General features: G+C 39.5%; 1 protein-coding gene across 2 annotated transcripts in view; it reads left to right on the top strand.

Annotated features, from left to right (window-relative positions):
• The window catches only part of pappaa (pregnancy-associated plasma protein A, pappalysin 1a), an 83,817-nt gene extending 71,570 nt beyond the window's left edge, over window positions 1–12,247 (top strand). For both annotated transcript variants that reach the window (XM_077623256.1, XM_077623255.1), the window contains exons 20-22: window positions 2,449–2,520; window positions 3,932–4,030; window positions 10,538–12,247. In XM_077623256.1, the coding sequence (XP_077479382.1) occupies window positions 2,449–2,520; window positions 3,932–4,030; window positions 10,538–10,630 (264 nt within the window). In that variant the 3' untranslated portion in view covers window positions 10,631–12,247. The remainder of the gene's footprint in view (window positions 1–2,448; window positions 2,521–3,931; window positions 4,031–10,537) is intronic.
• Window positions 12,248–18,490: the final 6,243 nt, after the last annotated feature.

The following is an 18,490-nucleotide window of genomic DNA, read 5'->3' as shown; positions in this document are numbered from 1 at the left end:
TTTCTTGCCAAGTTTTTATGTCGGTTTTCTTTTTTCTTTTTTTTTTTTTCCCCTTTCTTTCAGAGTCACACTGAGTCAGCAGTGTGTTGGGCCACAAGGACATTTAATGTTCCGTCTCTCGTTGATGTGCGTAATTGATATGATTTGTCCTAACTGGTAAATTGAGACGCGTGCCTTTGCTGTAAGAGCTTGCCTCCAGTGGATTGCATACCAGCAGGCTTTTTGATTGTTTGTTCCTTTCGCAGGAACATTATGGATTGGTTTGTCTACTTCTAAATAGTCGATGACCTGAGAGTTCTTTAACTTTGACACTAGAACCAATAGGATTAACTATAACACTAAGGGTGTTAGCTCTCCATTTACATGGAGATGATTGACATCCAATCATTTGGAATGAATGACCAAAAAAACACCCATATCAATAGAGCTTGACCAAAAATAAACATGACATCACCCAGAAATGCTTCTAAGCCAATGAGACATGACCAAAATAAACAGGAAGTCATCCGGAAATGACCCCAAATCCACAAGAAAAGAACTAAACATTTCCCTAAATCAGCAGGAAGTTCCTAAAAAAGGCCCAAAATCAACAGTAGTTGACCCAAATATTCTCTAAAATCTGATAAATCTAAATATGAGCTATTTTATTATTCATTTATCAATATGCTTATTTATAAAATGATTATGAAAAAATAAAATAATCACCTAATTATGTTACAATACTAATACTGCCATTAAAGTTCAATAATTTTTTTTTACCAAAACTAGAGACTTGCCTTATAAAATGTTTAAACCAATTGTAGTTCAGTTCTCAGCGTGACCCACTTAGACGTCCCCCCTCTTTCTCTCGGCCCCGTGTCGCTAACGACTATGCGGCCCCCCGCCCAATCACCCGCCTTCCCCTTTATCAGCAAAATTAGCCTGTCGAGCTCCTATCGGAATTAGTCATTTTCTATATATCTATTACGTCGTCTAAGGTGGTGCTGAGATGGGGATCTATTTTTACGTGGTATCAGCGCCCCGGGAGGCTCGAAGCGGGTGAGGATCACATAGATAGTGAGGGGTGAAGCCAGGCAACCATCATGGATTATCATGATTTACGGCCCTGCTGAGAGAAGCGAAAGGGAGGGGAAGGGCTTTCTGGATGACATCATTGCTAAAGCAACGGGAACAAGCGGGATGTACAGAAGGGGAAGAAAGTTTCTGCTACCCGACTGAATTGAGGCGCTCCGTCGTGTGCTGCGGGGCTCCTATAGGCCGCATCATCCCATCTTCAGACAGACGTTGGCAAAATAACAAACAGCTTTTGTCGGCATCCACAAAGGAAAAACATGTAAACCATCCTAGATTAAGGCTCTTGCGGGGGGTTGTTATTTAGGGGTGTTATTTCGAGGTGAAGTGGTTATTTTATCCCGCTGAGATGGGTTGGATTTACAGTGCTCTGACCTGCGCTGAGAACACAGGATATGGTTTTATTTGGACGGGTTCAGCTTTATAACAGCACTGGAGATCTTAACGCTATTTCCTTAGTCTTTGATTGACGTGTAATGAAATTTTTAGTCCATGTGGTGAAGAATTTATTAATCTATAGGTTCACTGACATTCTTAAAGGACAAAAGAGCTTTTTTCCTTTGACTTGTGTATTAAGATCTGATTTTTACACACTAATTAAATGATAGAATCTTGTCAAAGATGACTCAAAACTAAACTATCAAGGCTCACTAAAATCCACAACCATTGAAATTGTCCCCAAAAATATATATTTTACGTAACATTGTGCATTGTTGCAGGATTTTTAATTAAAAAAACAAAGTGAAAAAAATCATCCTATAGTTATTCTGTTTTAATTCTTTTTAAGGGAAAAAAAGAGTGAATATTCTCTATTCTTTTGAATTTTAGCATGAAACGAAGTTAATTTTCTTTCATGGGCTGCACAAATTGATGTGGCGGGCCAGGTCTGGCCCCCGGGCCGCCACTTTGACACCTATGGTCCACGCATTCTTTCACAGATGCATTCCACGCACACCTCCCGTGAGCTGCATCGTAAGGACGAGCACAGTGGGATGGGATTCCGCGCATTCTGCAAAGATATTTGAGAACATTGTGCTCTTTACTTTTGCGTGTGTGGTTTTGCCTCTCCCGCTTGCCGCTTCTTGACCTCAACCCCCACTCCCCCCCTGCCGGATCCCTCGCTCCTGTGACTGCTTTAGTTATAGGAAAAAACAACAACAACAACGATGATCAGGTTATATCTTCTCAAAATGAGTTGTTTTTGCTCAGGTCTTGAGGTCAACACGGGGCGCTGTAAATCAAAAGCAGTAGGACCAGAGTAGCATGAGAACTTTTGTTTTAGCACGCCTGGTCTTCAAGTTATTTGATGGTTTTATCCACTATGTTCAATCGTTCTGTCAGTCTTCTAATAGCTTTTTTAATTCCACTTTCTTACAGAATATTGTCTGTACCATGGGTCTGAAGTGGTATCCCCACCCAGAGTTGCTCCACTGTCTCAAAGGATGTGAGGTAAAATCAAATTTATCTTGGCCCAAATATTCACCTCTTTTGTCACATAAAAGGTCAGTAAGAGAAACAGCCTTTGGCAAGAATATGCTTTTTAAATACATTAAAAAAACATATCAATATAGTGTCATGTAATACTGCTATTGTCCTACAACCAATCCACTCAAGTTATCTTTGATTTTTGTGTTTTCAAACGTACATTCTGCCCAAATTTGGAAAAACTATTATCTGTTATTTTCCAATGTTACAAACAGCACTCACAAAAATGTCATATTTTCAAAAAGAAATTACTTGTATTACACCAAGATGACACGAAATCAACAGAAAGTGACCAAAAACGAACTACAAATGTCCCGAGAATGCGCCAATATCGACAGAAATGAACCCAAAATGTACTGGAAATGATATGCAAATGTCTAAAACAGGGGTCGGGAACCTTTTTGACGGAGAGAGCCATAAACAATTCATATTTTCAAATGTAGTTCCTTGAGAGCCATACTCAAAATTCAGAAGTAAAAATACACTCAAATCTGTGCGATTTGTAGTAATATCCCCATTTTTAAAAGTACAAACGTTCTCTGACATCTTTTGACAACGTTGTCGCACTGTAGCTAATCAATGATAATCAATGAGAGTATGCATGCAGAAGAATGTAATGGAAAAACAAATGTTTAAAGCCGCACTAAAGGTAATGTCAGCGCCACAATGATCAACGCAACGCTCATTAATGTATTCAGGACTGAGCTCTCTCAACGGGGGTTCCCATATTTTACCTCACAGTTTAGTGGCGAGCCATATGCACCTATCAAAAGAGCCACACATGGCTCCCGAGCCATAGGTTCCATACCCATGGTCTAAAACGTAGTGAAAACACCTTTACGTAGTTTTCTCCTTGAATTACATTTTGTCGTTTAAATTAGCTAGCCAACTCCACCTACAGCGTTGACGCCCATCTATTGTCAATAACACCGAAAGGGTTAAATTCAGACAAGGAGTCACTGCCTTTAAAGTCTTTAGTTTATTTGTAAGTCAGTCCGAGGTCGTCAGATCAAACACTGTCTGTCCTCTGCAAATGTTGCATTCACGTGTGAAGGAATTCCCCTCCGCTGTATGCAAGAATTATATGATGTGCGCACTTTAGACCAATTGGATATCCTCTTTGTTAACTCAAGTGGAAAGGGTCAGGCCACCCTAATAAATCTACTCACTGGAGAGCCCCCCCACCCCCTTTTTTTTTGAATAGTTTACGGCGTTCTAGGTCAGATTTACGATTCTGGTCCAAATAGAAAGAGAGAAAAAAAATCACATTAAAAGATGAAGGATGTAAAAAGGCCATTTATTACGCACAGGAAACGACCATTAGAGCAATTATGACGGTACTGAAATGAGTGTTATTGTTGTTTTTATAACATAGCCATTCATGGGAGACAACTACTGCGATGCAGTAAACAACCGAGCCTTCTGTAACTATGACGGAGGGGACTGCTGCCAATCCACTGTCAAGACCAAGAAGGTTAGTTGTACAACGTACTGCACATGAACTCATTTTCCTTTTTTTTTGCATTACATGTTACTATTGGCAAGTCGTGCCACCGTAAATAATATAGACTACTTATTAAAGATAAATATATTGGAGGCAATATGTTAAATGAGAACCGTTATGCCCGTAAATCCTCATCTTGGACTCCCACTGGAATCATTAGGGCTCAATTATTGCTGCCAAAACACATTATCAATACCATGCTGGTACTTTAGGAAGCCTGTGAGTTCATAGTCGGCGACAAAAGTTCACTTCTTACACTCTCGAGTATGGTTTGGAAGGGTAAATCCCAATCATAACTTGTTTATACCGCAGGGTGTGAAGGCGAAATGACGCTAGTTTCGTCAGCTACCAGCGACGTAAATTGCGTGACATCATACAAACGAGACACGGCGTATTTTGCCGATGAGTCGGAGACGCTACTACATCAGATGGCGTGGACATTTTACTCGTGATGAACTCATTTAAACTTTACGTGTCAATACTACTTTTGATCTCATTGTCAGATGATGTGTATGACAATGCGATTAATCACAGTTAACTTTTAAGTTAACTTCAATTCATAACACTTCTAAACACAGAGGCCTTTTTTTGAGGACGTGGAAGAAAATGAGTTGCCAGCAGAAGCACTACATGAGCATGGACACCCCCTAAAAGCAATTGGCTGAAAAAATATTGTCTTGGTCGGTCCAGGCCACTTTGTTAGACATTTTTTTTTAATGGACGGCTAACAGATCATGAGGAAATATTCCTGGATTTGACAAAACATGTATTGGATTACATTTGCTGACTCCCCCTTTGAGTTCTGGATGACTTGTTGTGTATTATTCCACCCCCAGGGGCTTTGAGGGTGCAAGGTCTAGCTGCATGTAAGGTCAACTCTGGATCTAGCGTTAATAGTTGCAAGCTGTCAGCCGGATTTGGAAAGGGGATAGATGAGAGTAGGCAAGCGTATGGAGTAATGCCTTTTGAGTGTTGCCTGCACCAGCACCCCCCCTTTTTTAATATAGACCCCCTCCCTCCACATCTCAATTCTGGAAGAAATTCCTCTCTTGGATGCTTGACGCAGTATGCGGAGGGCAGCAATTATATAGTTATATGGCTTGGCCCCTCTAAAACAACTTTTGCTAAATGAGACTATGTTTTTCTGTCTGCTTTGGTGGTCGACTCCAGTTGCCTCCCAGTTTCTCAGCGCTGTTTACTGCTCGCCTTCTGGCATAGGACGGCTCAATTCGCGATTTGTAATGTGTCATGACTGATGTTTGTGTCCAAGCTGATGGGCCGCTATTGCCAGCGCTGACCACCTCGCTTTTGCTCTTGCTCTCTGCCGCAGATTACGATTCCAAGCGTTTCATGGTACATGTTATGAAGTGCATATTTGAAATATGTTTGCCTTCACTTATTAAGTATTTTTACTTGGTAAGTGTTTGAGGTCAGAAGCTGAACAAAATATTCAGTAGTTGTGTTTCGCCAGTGGTATCCAGGGTTACTTTCCTACATTCTCGTGTTTTTGTGAGGCTACTGCAATCCACTGTAATTGCCAACAATTGAATAAACAGCAGCTCGGCGTAAGTAACTCAAATGCCAACGTTGGCGGTTGAGAGAATTTAAGTAGGACAAGATTCGGGATATTATAAAGGAGGATTTTTTTTCTTACAGTTGGGCAAGGTAGGATCTAATCACCCTGTTTTTTTAAAGATGTTCTCAGTTTTCTGGTGTTAAATTAAGCATTGAGTCAAAGTCTTAGACGGAGTCCCGATCTCATACCTCGAAATTTGAAACAAAGTTATTGAAACATTCTATCCATATAAAAGGGTCCTTAGTACAGGCATGTGGCTAACACGTCGGCCTCACAGTTATGGGGTCGAGGATTCGATCCCAGGTCAGTCCTCACTGTATGGAGTTTGCATGTTCTCCCCAGGCTTGCATGGGTTTTCTCCGGGTACTCTGGTTCCCTCCTACATCCCCAAAACATTCATGGTAGGCCGGTTGAACAATCGAAATTGCTTCTATATGTGAGCGTGAATGGTTCTCAGTCTCTTTTGCCCTGCAATTGGCTGGCCACCAACTCAGGGTGTCCCCCACCTGGTGCCCATATGTATCTGGGTTAGGCTCCAGCACCCCTCGCTACCTTTCTGAGGATACGTGGTTCGGAAAATGAATGAGTGAATGAATAGTACAGCAGTAGTTTCAACAAAGCAGGGGAGAATCACAATTTTTTTTTTGTATAGCAGTTGCACAGCGCAAAACAAGGTTGCAAACAAATCACATTTAAATTAAGATCAACGTCCAATTTAATTTGACCTAAAAATGTTCATTGGTGGAAGAATCCATTTAGATTGGGAGGCATGAATGAACAAATACGGTCGTTTAGCCAATCCCTAAAAGACTGAAGACAGTGGAAATGTCACTTCCAAAAATCTCCACACACTTGGAAGCATTTCTAAGGTAGAATGATCTTACTGAAAGGTCGATTCCTTTTGACAATTTCCCTTTAAACCATCATGAATAAAAAGCCTTCATCACCCTAGAATCTCTTTCTGAGGGGTGATGAAGTGATCTTTGGCATACTGAGACAAAACTCTTGAGAAAAGGCCAATCCCGAATACCTGCGAGCATGATTTGGAAATCATCTATTGCCGTAATAACTCATTGTGTCAGTGTGCCTGTACTGAAGTTGAAATTGATGATGGGAACATATTAGAACTCCAAGTGTGCATCCTAATGACTAATTGGAACGCATGCAACACGGTTTCTGATACCGTAAAGAAGTCGCCGTTCGGATGATCTCGATGCAATGGCCCCCAGGTAAAATGAAACATGGAAGTGGACGGAAGCAGTGTCATTGTCATTGCTGTAAAAGTGTGACATGTTTCTTGGACATCTTAATTTAACAGAGGCAATAAAGATGCTTCACAGTCAGACACAGTGAAATATCCAAGGAGACGCATAGACTGCTGTATAAATGCAGCCAGACATACAGATGGATATGCCAGGAATACAACTGTAGACCCTCGCCAGATTCAGAAGGAGAGGCCAAACCAGAGAAGCAGATGTTGCATCGCAGAAGCTAAACTACACTTCCAGTGGTGCCGTTTGCCAATGGCTGCTACGCGATCCAGACAAAGCCTCTTGCAAAGACCGAGCGATTCGCTACATGCGGTTCAAATGGATTGAATGTCTGCTAGTGGCAAACTTCTTACAATTCAGGGCTCTTAAAATATATTCATATAGCGATAGATAGACTGCCATACTTTGTATCCCATTAGGTTGTCGACAAAAAGGGATATTGTTTTTAAAACTGTTTAGTTCCAGAACCAACCATTTGCTACCAGAATTTTCCATTAAATTATCATATTTGTTAAGTCATTTACTGCCACTGATGGCACTAATTTTGTTTGACTGTGTGGGGCGGGTGAACATTGGAGTTGTTGGTCGGGTGCATCTTGGCCAGAGGAATGGGAGAAACGTGTGTACGGAACTGCTGGCCATCTTGGATAGGGCTACTAGTGGTTAAAAACTAGATCTCAAAAAGTACGTATTGCCCAGCATCGGCACATCATTTGGTGATACTTCCTAATACCCAAAATGTCATTTTAGTTCTTGTATCAGTGCCACACTAGTCAGTCATTGGCTTGGCCTTAAAACAGTGTTTGTGTCTGGAAACAAAAATCTAAAAGGATGTCAGTTTAAAGATTCCAAACCTGCCTTTAAAGCAATCCATTTGAGTTGAACTACGACTTAGCTCTAACATACCTTACACCCTCCAAGCAACGACTGACGCACACACAGTGGACCGAAATGAGAGGGACGCTGTGTTATTTTTACCTGTAGCAGAGATGGAGGGATGAGGCTCTGACAAGGTCAACAACCACCAGACGGTCTTTCATGTAGCAGTTACTGGGTGTCCCGCCTCAACCCCGAGGCCCCCCTAGTCCTGGGATATGGGGCCCCGGGCCCACAAGGCCAGCCAGCAATTTCCCAGCCACCCTGAAGAGAGAGCCTCAACTCAGGGCCAGATGTGGCTGCTGGCCCCCGCCACCCTTAGGGTCAAGGTCAAAGGAAAACAGTTCAAATTTGCCACCCACCATCATTCGCTAGATATTGAGATAAACAGAATTGGCCTTGGATGGAAAGTGAGGTGAAGTAAGGAAGTGGCTACGAGTGGGAATAGAAAGATAAACCTAAAGCGAGACACTAACTAAACTGACGCTGGGAGCTTTCGGCGTCATACGCCATTGACAGCTGTTTCTGATGTGTGCCCAACTCTGGTCTTGTACAAAACATCCCATGCAAATGTGGTTTTCTAGCAGGGTTCAGGGCACTGCCCACTCTGTCCACCTGATCTCCCTCTGTTGAAGAACAGCTCATTTTAGGATAGAGCATCTTGTTGACAATCTAGAATGTTAGTTTTTTTCAAAATTATTATTCAATATTATTGCATCGATGCCGATAATAGTAGCAATATGGGTAACGTGAGTGGTGGAAAACAACGTTCTGATCCTTAAAATATGCTTTTCGAGATCTAGTTTTCAACTGCTGGTCACCCTGTGCAATATGGCCGCCAGCGATGTCCACAGTGGACAGTCACACCGAGGAATCGAACTGCTGGCCCTTTCGTTCCCAAGGCAATTCGAGCTACCAACTGTACCATGGCTTCCCAAAAATAATATTGATGTTTATTTATTCAGAACCACACATTTTCAGTGTTTTGATATTACAAATTACTCCGTTAGTAAATTCTTACATTCCGCATAGATTTTCTTTATAACTGGTCATTTTTTTAAATGCCCCATACTCGATAATATCGCTCCATAGAATTTGGGATTGTTCTACGTGGAATTAACCCTTTTTAGGAGTATTAAATAAAATAAAATTCTAAACTCAGTAGCCATTGCACTGAGCATCCGACGTCACCGGAAAAAAAAACACCAGCTGCTGCCACCTAGTCTGCGGGACTCTCTCGGGGGGCTTGCTTGTTCCCTCAGCTGTTTTGGTATACAAAGTGTACTGCCCCCCACTTCTTTTTAGCCAAAGCAGGAACACATGTGGTCCAAGTCATGCAAAGGCAAACTTTAGCATACCAATGGTATGTTTAAAAAAAAAAACACACACACATACATACACACGAATGGTGTCCTGGTGCCTTATCAGATCAATCTGGAGGTGTACTGCCAGCATCACTTTTTCTTATTAGAGGTTAAGTGGTTGTGAACTTTTTTAGTACAATGGTTCCCAGTATGAAATACGGATGTTAAAATAAGACTAATCCAGCTTGACACACCACAAAGTTTGGGGTGGTGTTTAGTTCAGGTGTCATTAATGAAAGCTGACTGGCTGCTCCTTTCATTAAATTGAAAATATGCAATAAAATTGACTTGGCCTCGGTAGCAGAGCATAAGGAAGTAAGTACTATAATTTATCAGTGCCATTGACAATAACCCGATCATATGGCTCTTTTGATCAATCCACTGTGAATTTAAATGAGTTTTTATGATTCGCCGTCCAATCATAAGTTTATCACCACTAGATGGTCCATCCATTTGAAATGGAATGGCTGAGAGCGAATGGAACGAATGTTGACGGCCCTCCTAGTTCAAATGGATTGGACGTCTAGTACCGTCAATTACAGCCGATGGATTTGATCATTTATTGCATCAACCCTTTACACTCATTCATTTGAATATGGAGTATTTAAAAATAAATACTTTAGAGATGTTTTGGGGCCCAAAACCACAGTTGAATTTTTGTGCCCTAAACATCAAGGAGAGTTACCCAAGATCAACATAAAGTAACCCATAAATGACCCCAAAACAATAGGAAAAGACAAACATAACTAAGCAGTCACTCAGTAATGCCCCAAATCAACAGAAAGTGACCCAAAATAAACACCAAGGGACCCAATATAAATAAAAGAGGAACTGACCAAAATAAACTGTCAACCTGAAATGACCCGAAACCAAAAGAAAATGACCTATAATTGAACTAGAAATGCCCCAAAATGAATAGGAAGTGATAGAAAAAATACAAAAGGAAGTGGCCTGTTCTGAAGGGACCATGTTTACAGAGTGAAACGTGACGACGTCTCATTGGTTGATAACTGGCAATCCCTACCAACGGCAGCCAAGAGTAAACTGTACAGAAAGGAGACTTTCATTTTGTAATAGTTTGCCAACTAATAGTCAAGCCGCTCAATGGTGCAATGATTCTTTTGCCTGATTTCGGTGCAGACGCTGTGGGTCAATTCCTACTCGGTGGCTTTGTTGTTGTGAGTGCGAATGGTTGTCTTTCTCTGTGCGTGCCCTACGACTGACTGGCGTTCAGTCTGGGATGTAGTCGTCTCCAGCACTCCGTGACCCTAAGTCATGGTTTAAATGCAGCATGTTCTTCAAGCTTTGGTGACACTGCCCAGTGGAACCAGTGGAAAAGTACCTCGAGTCAAACATGAATTCACTTTTTTCTCCTCTTTTTCCTTCTTAGGTGATTCCATTTCCCATGTCTTGTAACCTACGAGATGAGTGCTCCTGTCGGGATCCAAACGCTACCGAGAACAAACGGGAAGACCGAACCTAAAATGAAGAAAGGGGGGGTGGGGTCTTTGTTCGACGTCCCAAGAGCCTTTACTTCAACAACACACCCAGAGTGGCTGAGGTGGTACCTCCACAACTCCCCCCTGATGTTCATCCTCCGGTTTCCTGCACATGCTGCTTTAACAGGCATACCTCTCCATCCACGCAACCCCTCTGCTTCGATCCACATTCAAAGATGACGGAACTCCGGAGACGCCTCGACTAAAAGAAACGGTAGGAAAGATCCGTAAACGATCGGCAAATCTTCGACAAGCTGAGGAACTGTAGCACGTCTCGATGATCGCCCAAGCCCGACGATTACACACCAAAATTCAAAATGTTCAAGGTCAGTGAGGGTGTTGCTGGATCAATAATGATAAATATGAAGGAAATGCAGACACATGTTTCTCAGACATGTTTTGAAGGCCTGAGGTTTTGGCACGAGTGGTCAGGCATTTTGTATCTCTTTTAATTTCAGTCATGTGTTTCTACATCGGCACATCAGAGGTTTCAATTCGCTTGGCGGGAAGCGACAGTCTCATTTACACTCTGCACATTCCACTCACAATAACCAGAATGAAAGAAACAAATAGTCAGAGAAACTATCAAGTAATTACCCCGCGACCGCAGAAACAATATTCCCATGCAAAGTCTATTTTTTTCCGAGAGGAACTCAAAGCATGAAATGAAAACAACGTCCACGCGGCCTCTGCTACTGCATCTGCTGTTACACGATCTATCATGGTCATGGAAATCGCACTAGACCCCCAAAACAAAAAAGAAAAAGAAAAAATGCATTGTGCATTGACCACAAAATTTAAGGAATGTCACTAAGAACAACTACAGAGAGTTGATTTTGGGACATTTTTTTTACTCTCGAACTAAAAGCTAATTTCAACTAAAAATATCGCTTCTGTCATTTAGAATGTGGCCATTACGATTGTCTCACATTAGATAAGAAAGGGCTGGTTGAAAAACATTTAAAAAACAGTACTTAAGTAAATGGGATATTTGTAAATGTACAATTTTTTTAGAAAAATCTTTTGGTGGGATTTTTAAGTGCACTTGTTTGTTGTAGTTGATATCTCCTTTCACGAATTGGCGCCATGAAAGTCCCATGCCAAAATACTATATTAACTTCCGCACTACAGAACACATCCTTCCAAATTTAACAATTTTAAGAAAAAATATCCTTGGACACATGGCTATAAGCCGCACATGTCCATGTCCCAATAGAACGCTTAACCCATAAAAAGTCACTACATTTACAAAGAAGAACAAAATCCTCTTTATGCTTACTGTGGACAAAGTCCTCTTAAAAATCCCCACTGTACACTATTTGATTAACTCAGGCCTAATGGCTATCAGCGCTAGCGTTGCAGTTTTGGCGTAGTACTTCTCTTGTCTTTAAATCTGTCAAAACACCCGTGGCTTGTCTTAAGCTGTTCTTCTGTAATGGCATCAAGCATCGGACAAGAGACTTTGTCGGCAATAACGTCATTGGCTAATTTAGACTAGCGTCGACAAAAAAAAAACTGGATATCCACGTTTTAGTTTTATTTTTTAATGGTACATACAGTTGTGGTCAAATGTTTACATACACTTGTGAAGAACATAATGTCATGGCTCTCTTGAGTTTCCAGTTATTTCTACAACTCTGATAGAGTGATTGGAACAGATGCTTCTTTGTCACAAAAACATTCATGAAGTTTGGTTCTTTTATGACTTTATTATGGGTGAACAGAAAAAAGTGATCAAATCTGCTGGATCAAAAATATACATACAGCAGCGCTAATATTTGGTAATATGTCCCTTGGCCATTTTCACTTCAATTAGGCGCTTTTGGTAGCAATTCACAAGCTTCTGGCAAGCTTCTGGTTGAATCTTTGACCACTCCTCTTGACAGAATTGGTGCAGTTCAGTTAAATTTGATGGCTTTCTGACATGGACTTGTTTCTTCAGCATTGTCCACAATTTTTCAGTGGGGTTTAAGTTAGGACTTTGGGAAGGCCATTTGAAAACCTTAATTCTAGCCTGATTTAGCCACTCCATTACCACTTTTGATGTGTTTGGGTTCATTATCCTGTTGGAACACCCAACTGCGCCCAATACCCAATCTTCAGGCTGATAACTTTAGGTTATCATGAAGAATTTGAAGGTAATCCTCCTCCTTCTTCATTATCCCATTTAGTCTCTGTGAAGCACCAGTTCCAATGGCAGCAAAACAGCCCAAAAGCATAACACTACTTGTGGGCGTTGGCCTCAGAGAAGTCACCAGCTGTAGGCACTCATAATCACTCACAAGAAGTTAAGAGTTCATGTTATGAAGCTCATATCACTGACACAACTTTCTAAGTCACCAAAATAACTAATTCGTGTTGCTGTATGTATATTTTTGACCCAGCAGATTTGATCACTTTTTCTGTTAACCCATAATAAAGTCATAAAAGAACCAAACTTCATGAATGTTTTTTGTGACCAAGAAGTATCTGTTCCAATCACTATCAGAGAAAAATCAGTTGTAGAAATAACTGGAAAATCAAGAGACCCATGACATTATGTTCTTCACAAGTGTATGTAAGCTTTTGACCTCAACTGTATCTATATAATCTCCAGTATATATCTATTTTATCTCCATAAAGTCTGACGAATCTGTAGGCAAGCTTTGTTGGCACGAGTAGTAGCAGAGACGTCGAAAATCCATGCTTTGACTGAAACAGTTCTTCTAGAGTGGCACCAAAGCCCTTCTTTTTACCGGTCTGAGGCAAACAATTCAAGGAAAATAAAATGAATAAATATAATTTTTCACTCATAAGCTGCTATTGACAACGCTATTCATCCAATTCATTTTGACTAGCACTGAAAAATGAGCATTCACAGCCAGTCCTTCCAGTTGAATTATCAATGACAGCCAATGAGTTAAAAATTAAAACATAAAACTCATTTGTCCTACATACCCATAGTTTGTCCTATAGTCCTAAAATGACGGTACTCTTTAATACCCTAAATACTATTTGACCCACAATGTAAAAGGAGGGTTTGTAATGTATGCAAAAATTCAGACATCATTCAAAATCTGTTTCTTTTCTTCGGTTCTTTTCTGGCATTCCGTTTTGCACAGTCACATACATAAAGAAACAAACATTAAAAACAGTGATGCTGCTTGGCTTATCGGCCCATGTTTAGCTGCTTCAGTTAGATTCCGGTCACAGCGTGACTATAGCTTCTCATTGGACTCGCTGCTATAGCACCACACCATCCTCATTAGAATACACACACAACACAACAGGCAAGTGGCAATGTATGACTGACGGCAGGCAGTACAGCCGTTGGTACAAAGACATAAGACACACAGTCGCAAGGTATTAATTTCCACCAAAAACGAGAAAAAAAATACAACTGAATATTGTGTACATATGACTCACTTTATCTTTTTCTTGAATTGATTCTTACCAAATGTTATATTCGATTAGTGTTTGGAATAATGACCTCATTTACTGCACTTTTTAAGTTTCCATGTAAGAAAAAGTATGATTTTCAAAAAAAAAAAAAAAACTCAAAAAAATGTACAGAAGCTGCTAATTTCCAAATGGTGATCTGAGACAACCTGTATGATTTTTGGTCATTTTACTCCCTACGTGTTGCTATGAGATGACCCTTGATGTTTCCTAAACATGCTTTGCATTTTGCAATGAAATGCATTAGATGTACGTAGCTATTTGCGTTGCACCGATTCGCCACTAAAATGATTTCATCCATATTGGGGAGTACTAAGAAATAATGTGCCGACGCTATATATGCCGCCGTAAAAACAACAAAAAACAAGGAGGATCGATGCAACACTAATAGCTATATAGGTTTTGGTAACCTTTATTTCAATGCCTCTTATGACACTGTCATAAAACTTACTAAGACACCTTCCATGAATATGAATGAATGCTCGTGACGGACATCATTAACTGTCTTAAACATAAATTGCATTTAAAACAATGTCAACTTTGCATAAAATCCCTTCTAAGGAATTCAAAATGTGCAGGTTTCTGTACCAGCAAGACTAGTACCAAAACGCAACAACTCCAGTGAGGTTCTGTTGGTTTGTTGTGTTTTGGTACTGGTAGAAAGTGACAAACTTCACTAAATGATATTTATTCATATTTAAAACAGGTGTCGTGTCTGAATTATGGCATGTCCAAATATAGTGTTACCGAGGTTTCAAATAGTCCCGATGTAAAATACAGTGGAACCCTAAGGTTGAGCAACCCTATTTTGTTGACAAATTATTGTCCTTATCAAAAATTTCAAGGAAAAAAAGACAAAAAACAAAACAAAAAAATGCACACTGCTTGTACAATTAGTTCAATTTGCTACTGCTACTTTTAAGACTATCTTGTGCCATCAGAATTTTTAAAAAATGGCCCAAAAAAAGCTTGACTAGCTAAAGCATTTGTTGATTTGTTTGATAACTTGGATTTGGTCAACATTAAAGTTCCACTGTTCATTTTTAGAGTTCTACTCAACTGCACATCCGTTTATTTCACCTTGAATATTCTGGCCGAGAAGCGTCGAAATCGAGAGAAGGAACACATAAATCATCATTTTAATTGATTTTTATCCTTAAAGATTACATTCAAAATAAGACATGTACGGTCTTTATATTATTATACAATGTAATATTACTACTCTGGATATGGCTGTTCTACGTTGAACTGTAACCAGTGGGGGGAGTCCTTATATTTATCCTGATGACCACAGCTTTCACATTCACCGCTCTGCTCCGTTATGGCCCCTTCACGGAGTGTTTTGTTGTTTTGCTCATAATTACATGTATCATAACTCCGCTACTGGATCCAAAGCTTACAAAATATCACTGACTTCTTTTTGGAGAAGGTATCACTTATAACAATAGTTCACCGAGCGAGTCATGCACGGATGGAACATCACCTCAAAACTGTCGTCATCACAGGAACCCTCACTGTACCTCATGCCTGTAATGTTTGCTGCTTATATACCTTATATATATTAGTGTTGCACCGGTATCGGTACTATTATCGTAACCAAGCTTGACCATTGGGGAAAAAAACGAAATAACGTGACAATGCTGTACAATATGTACTTTCTACTAGCTGGCCAACCCAAGATAGCCGAACACCACCGCAGAGTAAAGAAAAAGAGTGGTTGTTCCTCTTTCTAAGATGATGATAGACGCCCAATCGTTGGCATCCAATCCATTTGAAGTGAGAGATTGGCCACCCCTCCCACTTTGAACGAATTTATATCTATCGCAGTCAATAAGTTAAGAAGACCATGCCTTAATAGTAATTACTTTACATTCGAGTATGTAGTAATGTATTATTAAAAATAAAGTGTTTTTTTAAAGGTACAGCAACGGCCATATAACACAGTTGGGTGTCGGTATCGGGAGCCAAAATATGGTATCGGTGCAACACTAATTAATATATATATATATATATATATATATATATACACACATATAGATAGATAGATATAATTTTTTTGCGCTTCTCATAACGATGATGTACATAGTAGAACTATTTATTAAGAGTGTTATACTTTTTTTTTAAGTTATATTTAATTTTCATCTAAGTTATTTTTTTTTTACATTGTTCGTCCATCATTCTTACAATCTGGCAACATATTTTCTCTGGGAATAATTTTCTTAAAACCCATATGGAAAAAAAAAAACGAAAAAAAAACCAAAAACAGACTGCCTGCTTCCTATGTAAAATATTATTGATTAAAATAATGGAAAATGAACATTTCTATTAAGAAAATGTTTGTCTATGGGGGAATAATGTAAGGGTATCTAACATTGGGGTGTTAAATTTGGCTCCCTTGTAAACCTTTTTGAGGTTCCAAATGCATCGCCAAGATTTAACCTGTCGTGTTCTGATTTTCTTCATTTTACATTTCCAATCAGGTCAGTCTGACATAACAGGATGGTGCTTTTGAAGGTACCCCTTTCCTAAGAGTGTGGTGCAGGGTGTTCTTGGATGCAGATAAAAAAAAAAAGTGCGGGACGAGAAGGCTTAGAGAGAAAGGTAAGGGATTGGGTGGGCTGCTTTTCCTGGCCTGGGCTGCTATTTGGCCAGGTGTGAAAATGTGTACTCACATGGGCCGGACCCCGTGGCAAAGCGACACGTAGGCCACGGGGGCCAATGAATCCATTTTTTTTTTCTCCCGGAGGGTAGGGCGGCCGTCCCGCTGCCTCTGCCCCTTTGACACACTGCCTCATCTGTCACTGTCAGCTCAAGGCGGCACAGGGCGGCCAGTGTGGAGCGGCGCCCCACGTAAAAAAAAAAAAAAATTAAAAAAAAGAGAGAGAGAGGAAGTTTGGGCAGCTTAAAGAGATGTTTGAAGTGCAGGCTGAAGGAACACACTTCACCTTGGCCGAACGTCTGGCTTATCACATACACTAATACTGTATGTTAGGAGTCCGGCTGGCTCTCCTGACAGGCTTTGATATGGCTCCATATATATACCAACAGTTGCCACTTTGTTTCCAATTTAACACCTGTTTTTCCTTATGCATGTCAAAATACAGTAAACTATATGACAAAGAAGTACAGGAGTGTTTGAAGCCCCTCAGATCCTAAAATACTGATGTGCCATCTCAATGAAGATATTTTTATTTGTGTATTGTAACACATGAAGAAGTACCTCTCACGGGCCTCCGGTTCTAGACATAGTCCACTTTTTGTCTCCCTCCAAAAAGGTGATGTGTCCTTTTGTTTATTCTTATTTTAATATATATATATATATGTATATGTATACATGTATGTGTATATATATGTATATATATATATATATATGTATGTATATATGTATATGTATACATGTGTATATATATGTGTATATATATGTGTATATATATATATGTATATATGTATATGTATATATATATATATGTGTATATATATATATATATATATATGTATATATGTATATATATATTTATATGTATGTATATATATGTATGTATATATGTATGTATGTATATATACATATGTATATATGTATGTATATATATGTACATATATGTATGAATATATATATATACATATATATATATATATATATATATATATATATATATATATATATATATATATGAAATAAAAACAAGTGTATTTGCATATTATGTGGATATCTAGTGGTATTACTGCAATGTTTCGTACCTGATTGCTCAACAAATATATTTTAAGATGTAAATAGTAGTATTATATGATGATTGTATTTGCAAAAACAATGTACTAACTGTTCGGGAGTAGCTCTTGGATGGTTTTTATCCTATTATACAAAATATGTTGTTTATCGTGTCTCAATATCGCCAGTAAAACACAGAGAGAGAAAAAATAACCCGAGATGCTTTGCTACGCCCACTTGCAGTTAGCATTTATTTGTCTATCATGGCTTTGTAGAAGTACTGTTCGCTTTTTAGACCATCAATCATATCCGGTGAGTCATATTTATTTGCTGTCCAGATGAATGGAAGCCAAATGATCACTTCTGGGTGGAAATGGAACCTCAGTAGCAACTTGGTTGCTTTGTTTGATGATTTATTATTGTTATGCATTTCAATTTTTTTGGTTCAGGCACCAGACAGTAAGTTCTTTGCCCTCACTTTGGACTGTATGAGTCAGAATATCCTATGGGTATCCACCGACACTGTAAAGGAGGCCATTGGTTGTCCTCTGATGGCTTCCTTAGTCTTTGGTTTCTTTACAGTATGCACTTTTTTCCGGCACATATACAAAAAAAAGTTGGACTTTTTATGTTTTCCATGGATGTTTGTCTTTGTTTTCTTCACAGTTGCATTTATCTCTTAATTTTTTGGTGCTCTGGT

The sequence above is a fragment of the Stigmatopora argus genome, chromosome 16 (assembly GCF_051989625.1).
Source record: "Stigmatopora argus isolate UIUO_Sarg chromosome 16, RoL_Sarg_1.0, whole genome shotgun sequence".
Classification (NCBI taxonomy): domain Eukaryota; kingdom Metazoa; phylum Chordata; class Actinopteri; order Syngnathiformes; family Syngnathidae; genus Stigmatopora; species Stigmatopora argus.
Note: the sequence above shows the minus strand (reverse complement) of the source record. Positions and strands in the feature narration are given on the sequence as shown.